This window comes from Protomyctophum parallelum (assembly GCF_964188405.1).
Source record: "Protomyctophum parallelum genome assembly, chromosome: 19".
In the NCBI taxonomy this organism is placed as follows: domain Eukaryota; kingdom Metazoa; phylum Chordata; class Actinopteri; order Myctophiformes; family Myctophidae; genus Protomyctophum; species Protomyctophum parallelum.
The window spans coordinates 43463338-43482223 of NC_139717.1; the positions used below are offsets into that span (position 1 = coordinate 43463338).

The following is an 18886-nucleotide window of genomic DNA, read 5'->3' on the forward strand; positions in this document are numbered from 1 at the left end:
GCACACACACACACAGACTTTGGAGTTCTGTGGTTTATGCCCGACAGCAGAGATATGTGCTGTCCCTCCCAAATAAACGTATAACCAGTAAATACTAAGTTTACCAACGCCACTCTCTCCTCTCCTCTCCTCTCCTCTCCTCTCCTCTCCTCTCCTCTCCTCTCCTCTCCTCTCCTCTCCTCTCCTCTCCTCTCCTCTCCTCTCCTCTCCCCTCCCCTCCCCTCCCCTCCCCTCCCCTCCCCTCCCCTCCCCTCTCCTCTCCTCTCCCCTCCCCTCCCCTCCCCTCCCCTCCTCTCCTCTCCTCTCCTCTCCTCTCCTCTCCTCTCCTCTCCTCTCCTCTCCTCTCCTCTCCTCTCCTCTCTCCTCTCCTCACCACGCAGTCTCCATATGCTCTGAACCTGCTGAGCAGAAAGCTCAGCATGGAGCCCAAGCTGAGCATCAACGCCCGGCTCGTGGTGGTGGGAGCGTCCGACACGGCTCTGAGCTGCTTGGAGGCCCTGGTGTTCTGGTGAGACGTCCCTATACAAATGTCTTCAAAAATCATGTCGTACTCGTGCCCGTGTGTATGTTTATATGTCAGTGGTTCTCAAACCATTTCATGTCAAGGACCCCAAAATGTATGTATGTATTTTTGCCGACCCCCATCTGAAAATATGTTGTTCCACGGACCCCCCAGAAGAAAATATTTGAGTTAAAAACATTTGCTGTGAAAGACTATGTATTCAAATATTTAAGATCAACTTAGGTCATATCATAACCAGTGTTGTGACTAACGCCCTTACATCGCGTTACGTTACATAACGTAACTACTATTTGCAGTAACTTGTAACCTAACGCTTTACATTCCCCATTCCATAACGGCCTTATAGTTATTGTGCGAGCGTTACCCGCGTTATGGTGTTATGTCAACTTATGTGATCAGTGAAAAGTCTCGCAGCTCCGTGAGTCTATCATACAGGCGTCTCGGTGCTGCTGACTGCAGTGCAGAGAGAGAGAGCGCTCTCTGTGTTGACAGTTTCGTTTGTGCAGTCATACTAGCCTCTGAGGCCACATGGCTTGATACACCCTAACATGATAAAAAGCATGTGGCAGAAGAGGTCATTGATTGGCTAACGTAGGGCCAGATTTCAGGGTAAGCCAATCAGAGACAGTCTACAGGGTGGGCGGGCTTACTGGCTGTCTTAAACAGTAACACATTTAGTCACAGACACACAAACCCTTGTAACGCATACATAGACACTACACAGACAGAAATCGCGGGTTGAATGAAAATCATAATACAGTACCACACGCTAAAATGGCAAATGCGGATGATGACAGCGAGATCGGTTGCTTTGGGGGTTGGAAATATCGATTTTAAATCGCCACAGTAGCATGTCACCAAGAGTCAACTTGACAAAATGATTGCTAGGTAGCCTATGTTGTTGAGGAAATGCTTCCCCTCTCAACGCCGGTGGAGTCTGTTCCTTGGTCAGCAAAATACCAGTGAAAGCAGGGCCAATGTGCAGAAATACATTTTCCAAATACCTGAACAGTGAATATTCTAAAATGGAAGATGAGCTCAAAAATACATTTGATGAAATAGAATATCTCTATAAAGATGCCTGTCAAAATTCCTGAACATGTTTTATTGTTCCACTACATTTCATAATGTTAAGAGGGAGTTGTCTTTTCTCTTACTGTGCGACAGAACAAAAAACCTTCTTTTAAATCGTTTTTTATATTATTATTATTTAAAGTAAAGTAAAGTAGTTACTTTCATAATTTAATGTAAAGTAAAGTAACAAATTACTTTTTTAGATAAGTAACGATAACTATAATTCCTTACTTTTTAAAAGTAACTTCCCCAACACTGAACATAACTGGTCAGATCTGGCCCCAAAATAAGCTATATTATTTAAACTGGTGAAGACGTCCTGGAAATGACGTAAAGATCATCCCCATATGGGCTGTGATCTGGCCTAGTCAGAATGTCACCGGAGGATGTCGTCATGACGTCATTTGGCTTGCTGGGTACACTCTAATGTGTTGCATTTAACCCATTCTGACCTGAGATCAGATTCATACGAGGTTTCCGCCGGACACACACTGGTCTGATGAACCCATTCTGACCTGAGATCAGATTCTAAAAATGTCAGTCGCTCTTCGATTTTTCAAAAATAGCAGACCTACAAGCTCGTATCGCGCCACTCGGTGGCGCGATATGAGCTTGTAGATCTGCTATTTTTCAATAGCTAAAGCATAACATGATGCTAACTCCAAAATGGGTGCCCGTTCAGAATGGGTTAAAGAATGTAAAATATGTTTTATTTTGATCAACGTTATCTCCGTTATCTCCTATGGTACCAGCATCAGTACAACATCGAAATGTTACAAAACAAACAAAATCCTATTCAACGACAACAAAATATTCTTCATAATTTTGGGTCTGAGAGAGGCAAAATCACATCGAACGGTGGTCCGACTCCGTGGCTCAAATGCAGAATAAATAATGGGCCTTGATATGAAAAAGGTTGAAAACCACTGGACTAAATGATTATATCCTAGGAATCCAGTGTGTAGTGTAGTGTAGTTTAGTCGTCACTTGACTGAAGCCGGAGGCTGGCTGGATGTGTTTGTCTGCGTTCAACCTCTGTCTCTGAGATTAACCCATTCTGAACGGGCACCCATTTTGGTGTCAGCATCATGTTATGCTTTAGCTATTGAAAAATAGCAGATCTACAAGCTCGTATCGCGCCACCGAGTGGCGCGATACGAGCTTGTAGGTCTGCTATTTTTTGAAAAATCGAAGAACGACTGACATTTTTAGAATCTGATCTCAGGTCAGAATGGGTTAATCAGACCAGTGTGTGTCCAGTGGAAAACTCGTATGAATCTGATCTCAGATCAGAATGGGTTAAAGTGCTCCAACCAAACAACGAGCAGCAGCAGCACACACAAGCTGATTCGCCTGAGAAGTGATAACTGCTAGGCAACCACGTCTCACCCTGTGTGTGCGCGTGTGTGTGTGCGTGCGTGCGTGTGTGCGTGCGTGCGCGCGTGCGTGCGTGCGTCAGCAGGCACACACATTCAACAGCAGCAAGTGCTTTTCTTTTGCCACTCCACTGTCACGTGCACTACCAGGAAAACATACACACACACACACACACACAGTCACACACACTGTTGCAGGGACCTGCTGCATGGGTGATATCTTGTGTTTGCTGTCACTAATGAGTTGGCTAATGAGGCAGTTAGCATGCCGCTAACTAAGCTAATGGTGGCAACGCATTGAGCAGGGTGAGTGATATGCGTCGATCGGCTTCTTGTACGACGAGATGGGGGAGCTGCCTTATCTCTCCTGCACAAAACCTCTGGCTACCGTACCACCCACTGGACACACGTACGCACACACACACACACACACACACACCTTTCTGGCATTAGGGTCAGATTTAAAGGGACACTTCACCCTTTTTGCAAAAAAATATATGTTAATGACATTTAGAAGCTTTAGAACACTGTCCCGAGGGTCTTTATGTGTGTAAAATGTGGTTTTAGATATGTTAGATTGTAGCAGTGAGCCCAGTGTCTCTGATGTCATGGACACTGGTCTCACTTCCTTCCTGGACTACAATTCCCAAAATACTTTGGTGCACTGCTCCTCCTTGTGGATAGGGGAGGTCTGTCTTACTGAGACAACATGTAGTCCAGGAAGTAAGTGATCCCAGTGTCCATGACATCAGAGACACTGGGCTCACTGATACAATCTAAAATATCTAAAACCACATATTACACACATAAAGACCCACAGGAAAGTGTTCTAAAGCTCCTAAATGTCATTAACATATATTTTTTAGCAAAAAGGGTGAAGTGTCCCTTTAAGGCTAGAAAGTAGGCCAGACATGCCAGATACAGCAGTGGTTCACAACCTGTGGGTCGGGACCCCCAGGTGACAATTTAACGATCATTACTGCATCAAAAGTAATCAACAAATGATACATTCATTGTCGATAGCATTCAATGTTTGTGTTAGAACAATGTTTTGTGCCAAAGCCTCAAAGCTGGACATAGCGCCCCTTAAAAACTGGTCAAACATTGGCCAAATTGTCAAATAATATAAGAAGGCACTGTGAGCTTGAAGATCAGCTACTGGTACAATATCTATCTGTGGAACCAAGTTAAACAAAATGTAATGCCTTAACTTAACTCCTACAATTCGTGCTTGTCAGGGTTGTGTGTGTGTGTGTGGAAGGGGGGGGGGAGTCCCCAGTTAAAATATGATTATTTTTATGGCGGGGGGGGGGGGGACCCAACTGATGATACAGTGTACAGTACAGTACTGTATGTGTGCGTGCGTGCCCTCTGCACTACAGTGTATGGGAGGGAGAGTGTTTGGGAGGGAGGGAGGGATCGGGGCAGACAGAAAAAACAACACACTGTGTGTGTGTGTGTGTGTGTGTGTGTGTGTGTGTGTGTGTGTGTGTGTGTGTGTGTGTGTGTGTGTGTGTGTGTGTGTGTGTGTGTGTGTGTGTGTCAGGCTACGGGGTCACCGTATCCATCTGTCCTTCCCTGATAGCAACACAAACAGAAGAGAAGGGGGGTGTGTGTGTGTGTGTGTGAGAGAGGGGGGGGGGGGGGGGGGGGGCAGACTGGTAACCACCAGTGTACAGACCACCAGGAATTGGCCTTAATGCCTCAATGTAGTGGTTTACCAATCCTCCTTTTGTTCTACGGATTACAAAGGAAAGTTTGACTAGGTTGAGGTCAGGTTGTTGATACAGTGCCGTATTGTCAAAATGTTGAGATTTTTTCTTTTCCTGAAATGTTTTATCCCACAATTATTTTGTAACCCATTTTTTCACCCAGTGTCAATTATCTAATGTAATCCTGGGCGCTACACTTCCTCTGCCAACCTGAGGGGGCAAGCGGAAGCTAGGATCAAAGCCACAGCGACCGAGCAATAGATGTCAGTAACAGATACCGTAATACATTGTGCGTCCTTCAAATACACAATGGCCACCACCACTGTGACTGAACTAGAATGATTATCATACCGTTGCTGTCGGGGCAGCACCTCTTAAATCCATATGTTGTGTTTTTTCGTAAATGAACGCCATGCGTGATCACACTACACTGACTAAAGCGGCACACACGAGCATCAAAAGTTGCAGATCAGCTATGCATTTCCAGCTTGTGGATCTGCTGCTTTTGCCATTTATTTGACAGTATTTTAATCTATTTTAACCAGCGTTAGTTTATACAGGGACATGTGAGTCGCATGGCAAAGCTGTGGTCAGCGTCAGTCATTCCTTTTTTCATTCACATCTCAGCTGATCATTATGTCACACATTCATAATCAGAATTCACGCTCAAGCATAGCGGTCCCTTTAAATACGGCTTGCATTCACTTCACCCCTGCTCGTCTTACTGCCGCCCAGTGGCGCAACTCTCACCGAACGCTAGGGGGGGATAGAGAGTGGAACCAATTGGACCCTTATGGCATGTCATGTGGACGCTCTCAGAGTTAAATTAACATTGATTTTACATTATCAATTGGAGTCCCACAGGTATGGCTTTAATAGCCTAATGGCAATGCTTGTCAAACTGGGGGTCCTTGAAATTAAACAGGTTGAGAATCACTGCTAGAGGCTAGAGCTGTATAAATCTTCTCTTATGGGGGTCCCTGGCATATCTCTTCAAATGGGGGGGGGGGTCCGCAGGCTTATAAGTGTCCATTTGGGGGTCCTTGCTCTAGTAACTAGAGCGAGGATAAAGTATATCCATTCATCTCCTGGCTTATATGGCTTTAAAAGAGGGTCCGTAGCCTAATGGCAATCCTTGTCAAACTGGGGGTCCTTGAAATTAAACGGGTTGAGAATCACTGCAAGAAGCTAGAGCTGTATATATATATATATATATATATATATATATATATATATATACACACAGACACACACACTTTCAGCTCGGGTCTGCGGTCAAATTCATATCAGGTTGGGGGGTACTTGAGACGAGTAAGTCTGAGAACCACTATTATTATTATTATTATTATCCCTATCATAATGCATGCATGCCGAGGGCAGCCAATCACATTGCATCACATCGCTGTCGGACGGAGACCCTGAATAACTTTTTCGGGGAATGTAAAAAAGAAAAAAAGAACCTGCATTCTAATGAATCCAAACACGTACTTATCATTTCGTCACAAGCTCTTAACTCTTTTGGTACAGAGATATCTCGTCTTTTTTTACAAGCATTGCTTGTAGATCTGCAATTCTTCGCTAGTTTTTGTGTGGTACACTGTATGACAAAGCAGGGCATGAACGTGTGACGTCAATATTGGTAGAGGGCGCTACGTCCACGGTTCATGTACTTTTTTTATTTGCATTGTAATCCCCATAGGGGGATTTTAGATCGCCTCATATAAGAACCGTGTTTGAAAAATAAACAAATCATCCTGGCCGTTTCACTCACATGGTTATGAAGAATCAACTGACACGCTAATGTTACAGCTGCTGAATTAGTTATTTTTTCGCTATAAACAGACTGTATGTGTGACTGACTGACTGACTGTCGTAAACGATATAGAGACACCTCCCCGACAATATTGCCAGGACGGTTCGTTTATTTTTGGACCACAATTATATGAGATGATTTTAAGATGACCCCATGAGGGGTCACGGTGGTACAGTCGGTATAGTGCTGTCGCCTCACAGCTAGAAGGTCCTGGGTTCGTCCAACCAGGGAAACTCCCCCCTGTCGGGTGTAAAGGAGCGACTTGGACACTCATGCATGAAAGAAGCATGAGTTCAAGTCCGTTGCTCTCCCCAGGTTGGCGGAGGGTGTGTAGAGCCCAGGATCACATTAGATAATTGACACAGGGGTGAAAATGGGTTACAAAGTCATGGGATAAAAATTAATAAAAAAAAAAAAGATGACCCCATTTTATTCTCTATAGAGAAAAACGTCTGTGAACCAAGAGATGAGCGAGTGACGTCAGGCACAAAAAAAAAAGAAATTTGGAGATGCGAGGTGCCCGACATGCAACTAACTGGTTCCGTGTAATTGTGTTCTCCACAGCCCTCACCTCTGGTTCAACAATGTTACCCTCATCTCAACCCACGGTTACCTGGGCAACCACGACCACAACAATGATGACATCAGCTTTCTGTCCACAAGGTGCCGGCTGTATTCAGTATCCCACCCCCCCAGATCTGCTATTTACAACAGATTTCGGAGCTGTGCACACCGCTCCAATGACTGGCTTTGGTTCGTCCATATGTGTCTATGTTAGAGCCCTGCACAAAGCCCAAAATATGGGCTTGTGCAGGGCTCCGTGGGTCGCTGTGCGTGCTGCTGTCTGTCAGCAGCCCCTCGTGCTCCAAAAACAAACAAGAACACTTACATTTTCTGACTGTACAATACCAACTGGCTTGTTTGGTAGGTGGTAATTCTCCTGCAGTATTTGTGACTGCTTGTGCTCTCCGATCTCCAAACGGAAACTGCATTGTGTGTGTGCGTGTCGTGTCGTGTCTGTGTGTGTGTGTGTGTGTGTGTGTGTGTGTGTGTGTGTGTGTGTGTGTGTGTGTGTGTGTGTGTGTGTGTGTGTGTGTGTGTGTGTGTGTGTGTGTGTGTGTGTGTGTGTGTGTGTGTGTGTGTGTGTGTGTGTGTGTGTGTTACCTTGCAGCCATGGCTACAGCAGCAGAGACTGTGTCCACCTGGCCAGTGTGGTCCGTGTGGTGAGTGGCACCATGGTGGCCATCGACAGGGAGGCCAAACACATCAGCGTGTCTGGGGACAGGACTGTCCCCTATGACCATGTCGTCCTGTGCACGGGACTGCAGTATCAGGTTCAGACAAATAACGAAGATAAAACATATATATAAAATCGTGGCTGTCGGGCAGAAACCTGTTATTAATTTATTTTATTTTATTTTGTGTTTTTTTATTTTATTTTTAAATTCAAAACCTTTTTCATACATTTGAAAACTTTCTGCATAATGAGTACTTTTGGTACTTAATCCATTCTGAACGGGAACCCATTTTGGTGTTAGCATCATGTTATGCTTTAGCTATTGAAAAATAGCAGATCTACAAGCTCATATCGCGCCACCGAGTGGCGCGATACGAGCTTGTAGGTCTGCTATTTTTTGAAAAATCGAAGAACGACTGACATTTTTAAAATCTGATCTCAGGTCAGAATGGGTTCATCAGACCAGTGTGTGTCCAGTGGAAACCTCGTATGAATCTGATCTCAGGTCAGAATGGGTTAAACTAAAGTACATTTTGATGGCACTACCTTTGTACTTTTACTCAGGTCTATTTTGAAATCTGGACTTTCACTTGTATCAGAGTATTTATACATTGCAGTATTTATCCCTGTACTTACGTGAGAAAAGTACAAAAAAGTACTTTTGCATTTCTCACGAAAGTACAGGCAGAGATGGGCAGTATTTGAAATACATGTATTTGAAATACGTATTTGAAATACTATTTTGTAATTTGTATTTCGCTGAGATGGAAGAAATGAGATGTATTTTGTATTTAGATAAATTTTTTGACCCAGTATTTGTATTTTGTATCAAAATACATTTTCAATATATTTTGCCCATCAGAGATGGGCAGTATTTGAAATACATGTATTTGAAATACTGCCCATCAGAGATGGGCAGTATTTGAAATACATGTATTTGAAATACGTATTTGAAATACTTTTTTGTATTTTGTAATTTGTATTTCGATGGTGATGGAAGATGTATTTTGTATTTAGATACATTTTTTGACCCAGTATTTGTATTTTGTATCAAAATACATTTTCAATGTATTTTGCCCATCTCTGAGTACAGGGAGGGAAAGAAACCCCCCACCACTGCTGTGTGTGTCATCATCCTCTCGTACCACTAGGTTCCTTGTCCCACCGGTGTGGACCTAAACCGGCCAGTCACAAACAGCCAGCTGTTGGCCCGGCCACAGCGTGGGTACACTGGGCACGTGCCGTCCAACCTGTTCACCCTCAACGACCGGCAGGACTGCACCGCCCTGCGCCTCTGGCTCAGCAGCAACTTCATGGAGCTGGACGGTACGTGTGTGTGCATGGATTCAAGTTCTGTCACGATGTGGTCACGGAGGTAGGACTCAAATGCAGAACGAACCAGGCACAGGCAGAGGAGTGAATTCAAGTGGTTTTAATACTCAATAAAGCACACTGTGAAACAACTAGGACATAACTAGGACTTGGAATAACAGACTGAAACACAAGGAACTGACCACATTAATCACGACGATGAACTGACAAGGAGCTGAAAACACTGGGGCATATATATACATTATATAGACAAGACTAACTACCCACAGGTGAACTGAAACACACAATCAACAATGGGATAGGCTAACAGACAACAGAACACAGGTGGCTAGGGTTACACTAATACAGGGGGGTGAGACAAGGCAGGAGACAGAAAACAAGGCAGACAGGAAATCACAGAACACTATTACAAAATAAGGTACAGAACACAAATACAAGTAATAAGACCCAAAACACAGACAAAGGGCAGAGGAGCGTACCGTGACAAGTTCTCAGTCGCCACGAGTGATTTCAGTCATTTGGATTCCATTATAGAAGTCACAATATGTCTTCTGTGAAACAAGCTCCCCAGAGCAGACCATAAGATAAAGACATTACATGAACATCATACCAACTTTCAGTTGAATGCCATATGCCATATATCCATACATCACATTATAATAAATCACAGAATCACCCATTACAGAACTAGATACCACTTATCATAGTACAACCCAAAAATCACATACTGTATAATCACAGAATCACCCATTACAGAACTAAATGCCACAGGGAGGAGGGAGTTGAATGCCGACATCTGTGTCAGCTAGTGAATGCAGAATAGTTACTGCTTAAATGGACCACCTGATGTACTGTGGGCGTGTGACTGATTAGTGGGAGTATATATGAATTAAAGATGGAGTGCTGTGATATTTTCCCCACACTAAAACAGTCAATCATCAGTATTTGTTAAAATGTTGTATTTATGTGGTTTGCCTGGTGTGTGGTGATGGGTGGTGAATGGTGATCCACCTGAACTGAAGCCGCACCCACAGCTGTTGTTGTATGATAAAGGGGGAGAGGTTAGGGGAGAGGTTTCAGCCTCCAGGAAGAAACCCTAAATACAAAGGGAAGACATCATTGCACATAACAACTAATGAAGTACTGTCACCTCATAAACACATGAAAAACTGGGGGGGAAAAAATATCACGACACTCCATCTTTAACTATTAGCAAATTAATGGGGGGGTCCGGGAAGAGATAATTAGATGTAGCCTCCTGACTTCTGTGGCTCCATGAACTATCGCCGTAAAGGGGCGAGGCCGGGTGAAGTGCGCCAGCAGGCCTAGCAAAAACAAATATCATGTCACATCATGTATTATATATGTAGTGATGGTCAAATATAAAGGTTAGATATAAGCAACCATATATGGTATAATGTATAATTATTCTACAGTTTTCCTCCTCATTAGAGTATAGATCGGCAATTCCACAGATTGTCACCTAGGCTATTGTATCGTTTCCATGTTACTCTCAACAGAGTTGCACATGGCAGTGGCACTCCTACACACAGACACAAGCATGTACGAGCATGGCACACGCAGACACAATGTCATTATTCTGCTTCAGTGCTGAAGGGCCTTTGTATAATTAGCTCCTAATTAGTTGCTGAGAAATCTTTCCTTTCTGCAAATCAGCGCCCACCTCCCCCAGATCATATCGTTTTCTGAGTAGCACAGGGAGAAAAAATAAAAACACCCTTTGTCATTAAGCTGAATTAATCTATTCTATGAAGGAATATGTGCAGCGCTGTAGAGCAACGCCCTGTTATACATACTAATGAGAAAGTGGCAATCATGGAAGAAAGCATTAATACATGCAAATTGTAAGAACGTAGATTTCAGACGGCACATATTTTTATTCACCCCTCGTTTCATATTCAACGGCTACTTGGAAATGGAAATATAATATAGTACCTCCAAGCCCTGCCAGAGTAGTTCTGGAGTAGTTCCAACGGATTGTGTGCCCCTGGTTTTTCCCTAATGGGACTGATTGAGGGTAGCTACTGGGACGTAAGTCGGGACTTGATCACTCCCGGCTGGGTCGCCTGAGTGAGGGGTATGATGTTGCGAGACCCGAAACCCCGTTGACCTCAGGATACATCACTGAGGATACATCCCAGGTGCATCCATGCGATGTTTTTTGTTATAGTGTGTAAATATGACTATAGATTGCTTTATGTACTTATATGCCTGGAATAGAGGGTATATGCACATGCACAAAGTGAGTGGCAAATCGAGTGGCAAAGTGAGTTTAACGTTGTTTAATGCAATTAGATAGGACTTTTCTGTTTGGATGTATGGGCTGTCCAGGCCAGAAAGTACTTTTTTGACACATGCATACACTCTATTGTTACTTAGTCTATTTTGTACACTGTCATAGTGGTTCTCAAATAATATACAAATGGAGAAGAGTACCATCTTCTTAGATAACTGAACACTGAGGATTTTACTCATATTGCAGTATTGATACTTTTACTTTTTACTACGAGCACTTTGTCCACCACTGCCTGACAGCAGGAGCTGTCCACACATTCAGCACCATGGACAGAGACATGTTCAACCGTTTCACTAGGTTGTGTGGCACCCTTTCTCTTCTGGCAGTGTCCCAAACTATAGGTCTTTAAAACGTTTCGGACGCCCTGCTTTAACCCATTAAAGGTTTTATGACATTCATTTTCATTTCTTTTTCTTTTTTCTTTTAGGTTTTATGACCTCAATTACACCCAAAAAACATGAACTTTGAACATTCAGTGGATTTTCTGTGGTCTGAAGTTTTCTTTGGGGTTTGGAAGCCTTTTGAGCTACAATGAAAACAGTCAAAACAGTGAAAACAGTCCCATTGACATATATGGGATTTGCAGGGTCTTACATCACAAACTGCCGGCAAATCAGAGCACCTGTTTGAGCCAGAAAACCCCAGATCACAGAAAATCTACTGAATGTTAAAAGTTCATGTTTTTTGGGTGCAATTGAGATTAGAAAACCTAAAAAAAACAAGAACAATTCCAAAACCTTTTTTTTAATGTCACAATCCCTTTAAGACATGAGGCAGGTTCAAAAAATGTCTCAAAATAATGTTAATTATAAAAAAGTTGTTAAATCGGTCGACTCACAGCAAGAAGGTCCTCACCTGGGTTCGATTCCCACTGGGGACACTGGGTTTACATTAGGATACATTAGTCGAATTATTGACACTGTGTGAAAAAATGTGTTACAAAAACCGTGGGATAAAAACAATTAAAAGTAAAAAATTAAAATGTATATTGCTGCTTTTGGGCAGAAACATTCCTATCTCCAAATTTTAACATTTTAATTGTTTTGTTTTGTTTCCATTATTGGTAAATAAACGGCCTACTTCAAAAGTATAGATCCGCAAGCTTGAAATGTGGCACGAGGTGCTTCGAGCTTGTAGATCTGCTACTTTCGAAATTGAATAATGAAAAGTTTTTGACACTGGTAATGTATGTATGTATGTATGTATGTATGTATGTATGTGTAACGGTTTCCTCAGTAGCTTGGGGTGCCAGGCAGGTGTGTACCTACCAGAGAGGACTTAGCCTCTCTTTTTTTTATGTAGCCAGGTGGTTCGAGGAAACTGACAAAGGACTCAATAAAAGATAAAGAACCCTTAAATGTGTTGGATTGGAGCAGTCTTTGTATTGAAACCAGGGGTGGGTTAATTAGGTTACAACATTATTTACTTTTCAATTAAAACAAAAAGCATCAAATGGCGATCAATATTCAGAACGAAAATCAACAAATAACGAAACCCCCACAAAATATATTCAATAAATGTTCAACTCAAAATCTTGGGCACAAATTAATTCAATTCACCACTCCTTTGAAATAAAGCAAAATTGGTCTTTGAGAGTTCAGTTAATGATAACAAAATAAGATCCTCTTGCTGTTTTTGCAGTGTTTTTTGTCCCAATGTTATTGTTTGTCCTTGCTGGTAATGAAGTGTTTTTTGTCCCAATGTTATTGTTTGTCCTTGCTGGTAATGAAGTGTTTTTTGTCCCAATGTTATTGTTTGTCCTTGCTGGTAATGAAATGTTTTTTGTCCCAATGTTATTGTTTGTCCTTGCTGGTAATGAAGTGTTTTTTGTCCCAATGTTATTGTTTGTCCTTGCTGGTAATGAAATGTTTTTTGTCCCAATGTTATTGTTTGTCCTTGCTGGTAATGAAGTGTTTTTTGTCCCAATGTTATTGTTTGTCCTTGCTGGTAATGAAATGTTTTTTGTCCCAATGTTATTGTTTGTCCTTGCTGGTAATGAAGTGTTTTTTGTCCCAATGTTATTGTTTGTCCTTGCTGGTAATGAAGTGTTTTTTGTCCCAATGTTATTGTTTGTCCTTGCTGGTAATGAAATGTTTTTTGTCCCAATGTTATTGTTTGTCCTTGCTGGTAATGAAGTGTTTTTTGTCCCAATGTTATTGTTTGTCCTTGCTGGTAATGAAATGTTTTTTGTCCCAATGTTATTGTTTGTCGTCCAAATGTTATTGTTTGTTGTCCAAATGTTCGTGTTTGTCTGGGTTACCTGTGAGTGTGTTTTAATGTCCCACTCAAACAGAGGCAAACAAGCCTCCTGCAGCAATTCGCCTCCTCCGTTTACTTCTCCTCCCTGGATTGTATCACAGAGGAGTAGGTAGAGAGCAGAGTGCAGAGTGCTGGACACTGTCCTTCAGAGCTGCTGCCAGCACACAAACTGTTTTCTCACACACCCAGAGTGACACACCTGTGGCAACTATAACCTGAGTAGGGAGATTGCCAGGTGTCAATCATCGTTACCTGGTGATGGCCTGTTAATTATTCAATTAAGAGTCACTTAAGAGTCACTTGTGACTCTGGCCGTCACATTCCTCCCCCCATGGAGAAAGCCGACCAAGATTGAGGGAGGCGGGTCGTCACATATGTATGTATGTATGTATGTATGTATGCAAGTATGCATGCATGTATGCATGCAAGTATGCATATGTATATTGGTTAGAAGAACAAGGGGCCATTGAGGGTTCACGGGGCCACTTTGCATTAAAGGATAGATCCACATTGACCAGCTTAATGGTTAACTCCATTGGGGGTCTAGTCCTAGGAACCACAGAGGAGAGCTACTTTAAAGGTGTGGGAGTGCTTTAGGCATGGCTCTGTTTGCATTCTTCATGGTTTAAATATGTATTGCATCAGGGGTTTTCCACCCTTTTCATCAAGGTCCATTATTTATGTATTCAGCATTTGAGCCACAGACCACCATTTGGTGAGATTTAGCCTCTCAGACCCAACATTTTTGTTTTGTTATCGTTGGATAAGATTTTGTCCACAATTCCATGCTGTATTCTATTAATGTGGTACAATAGGAGAGAGACATTAAAGCGTTTATGAAAACAACAATTATTCCACATTATCTAATTGTGTAGACTTCTTGTAAATTAAGTAATGTAGATTTACTCAATGTAGAATTCCGGATGTTTACTTGTAAACAGAGTATTTCAAACATTGCAGCATTGACACTTTTTACTTCATTTGAGTATAGGCCAAATTTTTCCCCCACCACTACAGATAACGCCATAGTCTACGGGAACGGCCTTGACGTGTACACCTGCGTGGAGGCCTTGCTCAGCCTGGGAATCCAGGGCTCTCGTATCCACCTGGTCCTCTCCCCTCCCTCCCCCTCCACCACCACCACCACAGGAAACAACAGTATGTGTCTCGCGGACCCCGAGGTGGAGAAAGCCGTGGCGCGGGCGCTGGAGAAGGCCGGCGTGTGCGTGCACCGCGGCTGCCTGCTGGCGCGGATGAACGGCGGAGAGCTGATCCCCGTCGAGCCCCTGGCGTCGGTGGCGTTCACCACAGACACACAGCCGCTCCATCTTACGTGTGGCGTGAGTCAGTCAGTGGTTCCCAAACGTTTTCACGTCCAGAGATGAGAAATACGTATTTCAAATACTTTTTTGTATTTTGTAATTTGTATTTCGCTGGGATGGAAGAAATGAGATGTATTTTGTATTTAGATAAAAAAAATTGACCCAGTATTTGTATTTTGTATCAAAATACATTTTCAATGTATTTTGCCCATCAGAGATGGGCAGTATTTGAAATACATGTATTTGAAATACATGTATTTGAAATACGTATTTGAAATACTTTTTCTGTATTTTGTAATTTGTATTTCGCTGGGATGGAAGATGTATTTTGTATTTTGTATTTAGATACATTTTTTGACCCAGTATTTGTATTTTGTATCAAAATACATTTTCAATGTATTTTGCCCATCTCTCAAGGACCCCCCCAAATCGACATTTATTTGGCCACGGACCCCCATTTGAAAACATATGCCAGGGACCTCCATAAGAGAAGATTGTCATGGCTCTAGCAGTGATTCTCAGCCATTTTTATTTCAAGGACCCCCCAGTGTGACATGCATGAGGCCTCGGGACCCCCCATTTAAGGGCATTTCTATTTCTGGGACCCCATTTTATATTGTGAAATCACTGTTAATTTAACTCTGAGAGTGTACAAATGGAACCAAATGGGCCCATTCTGAACGGGAACCCATTTTGGTGTTGGCATCATGTTGTGCTTTAGCTATTGAAAAATAGCAGATCTACAAGCTCATAGCGCGCCACCAAGTGGCGCGCTATGAGCTTGTAGGTCTGCTATTTTTGAAAAAATCGAAGAGCGACTGACATTTTTATAATCTGATCTCAGGTCAGAATGGGTTCATCAGACCAGTGTGTGTCCGGCGGAAACCTCGTATGAATCTGATCTCAGGTCAGAATGGGTTAGGGTCCTCCGTTCTGTTTCCAGGTGTTCCATCAAACCTTGTCCTCCCGTTCCGTTCCAGGTGTTCATCAACCTGTCCTCCCGGGCCGTGGACCCCCATGCCTTCAGGAGCGTCAGCGATGCCCGTCTGGTGTTCGACGGCCGGCTGGTGATCGACGCCCGGTTCCGCACCAACGACGCCAGCGTGCTCGCCGCGGGCCCGCTCACCAAGTTCTCCCGGCGCTACCGCGCAGACGGCGTGGCCCACTCCTGCTTCAGCAGCGCCGAGGTGGGCCGCGAGCTGGCCGCCGCGCTGCTGGCCCTGTTTGACCCCACCCTGGAGCCCGAGCCCGCCGTCCCCGACTCGGACCGCCTCGTACCCGTGTACACGCGGCCCAGGGTACAAGGTTTGTTTTGTTCTGCTTTTTCATCCTCCTGAAATTAATCCATGCAGACTTATAGGCCCAGGGAAGCACTCTTTTATTTAGGGCTGTCACCGTTACTAATTTAACCCATTCTGACCTGAGATCAGATTAAAAAAATGTCTATTACATCCTGACAGTTTCATTATTAACCCATTCTGACCTGAGATCAGATTTAAAAAATGCAGTCGTTCTTCGATTTTTCAAAAAATAGCAGACCTACAAGCTCGTATCGCGCCACTCGGTGGCGCGATATGAGCTTGTAGATCTGCTATTTTTCAATAGCTAAAGCATAACATGATGCTAACACCAAAATGGGTGCCCGGTCAGAATGGGTTAAGTTTGGCAATTATGTAATTGTCACACAAGTAATTTACAATTTAATTGTGTTTTTGGCATTGAGTTTTTTTACGTTTTTTTTTGCATCATCGCTGTTGAAACCTTCGTTGTATGACAGTGTCACACAATAATATATAGTCGGTCGCCTAAAAATCTTATGTATGCTTTTTTTAATGTCTAAATCGTGTGTATGCTTTTTAATAATAGTTATGATAATGTAATAGTTGTTTAATATAACCATTTGCAGTGTCACATCTTCAGCATGCCTTCTGTTACGGCACATATTTCCATCATGCATCAGAAACGAAGCCTTCACATTCATTATTGTTTGTCCACAACCCTTGTGTTCTGTTCTGACGAAGCATGTCGACTGTTGAGTGTGTCGTCTCTCTCTGCGTGAACAAATAATGGGTCGTGTGTCACATTATTTTTATTATATTTATTTTTTCACATTTACTCAAATCCTTTTTCCGTTTTGTTCATGGCTATTCTGGAGTGCTATTTATTATCTGTGTGAATGACCAGCGCTGTGCGGTTCACCTTGTGCATTTAGTGGAATGCCATTCCTCTACGCAGTCGCAGGCCATTGTGCTGGCCAGTGGGCACTCCACACCACAATTGAAGCCTTCGCCAATGGATTGCTATGTTCACCTAGTGCCCAAGGCCACTCCACTTGTAGTACCAACAAACAAAAGAGCAACTCTTCTCCTTCTGGCATTTTTCCCCCACCAATGATTTTATTTTATTTTTTCAAACTCCCTGTGAATTCTTTGCAACGGGCACTTTGCCGAGATTGCAAGATCAATAGCCTGGTTTCTCAGTTAACCTTTTTCCACCAAACCATTTCAACCATCCTCACTAATGCTCATGATGATATGGTACCATTTCTATCTACTCACTCTGTCTACTCACTCTGTGTCTCAGAGGAGGGCTGTGGACAGTTCAGAAACCTGTCTACTCACTCTGTGTATCAGAGGAGGGCTGTGGACAGTTCAGAAACCTGTCTACTCACTCTGTGTCTCAGAGGAGGGCTGTGGACAGTTCAGAAACCTGTCTACTCACTCTGTGTCTCAGAGGAGGGCTGTGGACAGTTCAGAAACCTGTCTACTCACTCTGTGTCTCAGAGGAGGGCTGTGGACAGTTCAGAAACCTGTCTACTCACTCTGTGTCTCAGAGGAGGGCTGTGGACAGTTCAGAAACCTGTCTACTCACTCTGTGTCTCAGTCAGAGGAGGGCTGTGGACAGTTCAGAAACCTTTCTACTCACTCTGTGTCTCAGTCAGAGGAGGGCTGTGGACAGTTCAGAAACCTTTCTACTCACTCTGTGTGTCTCAGTCAGAGGAGGGCTGTGGACAGTTCAGAAACCTGTCTACTCACTCTGTGTCTCAGAGGAGGGCTGTGGACAGTTCAGAAACCTTTCTACTCACTCTGTGTCTCAGAGGAGGGGCTGTGGACAGTTCAGAAACCTGTCTACTCACTCTGTGTCTCAGTCAGAGGAGGGCTGCGGACAGTTCAGAAACTTGTCTACCAGTGATATCATCATCATGAGGAATCCAAGCTAATAGAGACTGCGGGCTTTCTATTCCTGAGAAGTTGGCATGCAATAATGGAAGCTATTGTTCTCGTATTAATACAAATCTAAATATTTTGGAGAAAAATAATGCCCTAATGATGATATAACTGAGGTTCACTTCCCCTTCTCTGGTACCATATTCGTGCAGCATTAGTGAGGACCAATTATATAATGATAGGTTGAAAATAGGTGAAGTCGTCCTTTAACCGTTTCGTTAACTGGTTGCTTTATGGTTTAACTGAAAGTTAAAGCTCACAACATGAGCTTGTGGATCTGCTATTTTGGCAAATGGTATAGGGGTGCGCACTACGCTGGGGTTCACTTGAGTTCTCAATTTAAAACCATAACCTTCGTTTCAAAGTTTCTCTCGTGTATTTGCACATCCTCTTCCCTCCCTGTTTAGTGTCATATGTATGCGTACAGTAAGTATGATATTACAATAGTCACCAAGTGTGTCCGTTCTAACTTTAACTCCAGGTCCCTGCGAAGTGTGTTCATTTTTCCCATTCTGAACGGGAACCCATTTTGGTGTTAGCATCATGTCGTGCTTTAGCTATTTAAAAATAGCAGATCTACAAGCTCATAGCGCGCCACCGAGTGGCGCACTACGAGCTTGTAGGTCTGCTATTTTTGAAAGAAATCGAAGAACGACTGACATTTTTAGAATCTGATCTCAGGTCAGAATTGTCA

General features: G+C 43.1%; 1 protein-coding gene across 1 annotated transcript in view; it reads left to right on the forward strand.

Moving 5' to 3' along the window:
- cfap61 (cilia and flagella associated protein 61) overlaps positions 1 to 18886 on the forward strand; it is a 58913-nt gene that overhangs the window by 34836 nt on the left and 5191 nt on the right. Inside the window, exons 16-21 of the mRNA XM_083790646.1 lie at positions 381 to 508; positions 7063 to 7161; positions 7670 to 7832; positions 8887 to 9061; positions 14661 to 14983; positions 15946 to 16270. Of these exons, the coding sequence (XP_083646772.1) occupies positions 381 to 508; positions 7063 to 7161; positions 7670 to 7832; positions 8887 to 9061; positions 14661 to 14983; positions 15946 to 16270 (1213 nt within the window). The remainder of the gene's footprint in view (positions 1 to 380; positions 509 to 7062; positions 7162 to 7669; positions 7833 to 8886; positions 9062 to 14660; positions 14984 to 15945; positions 16271 to 18886) is intronic.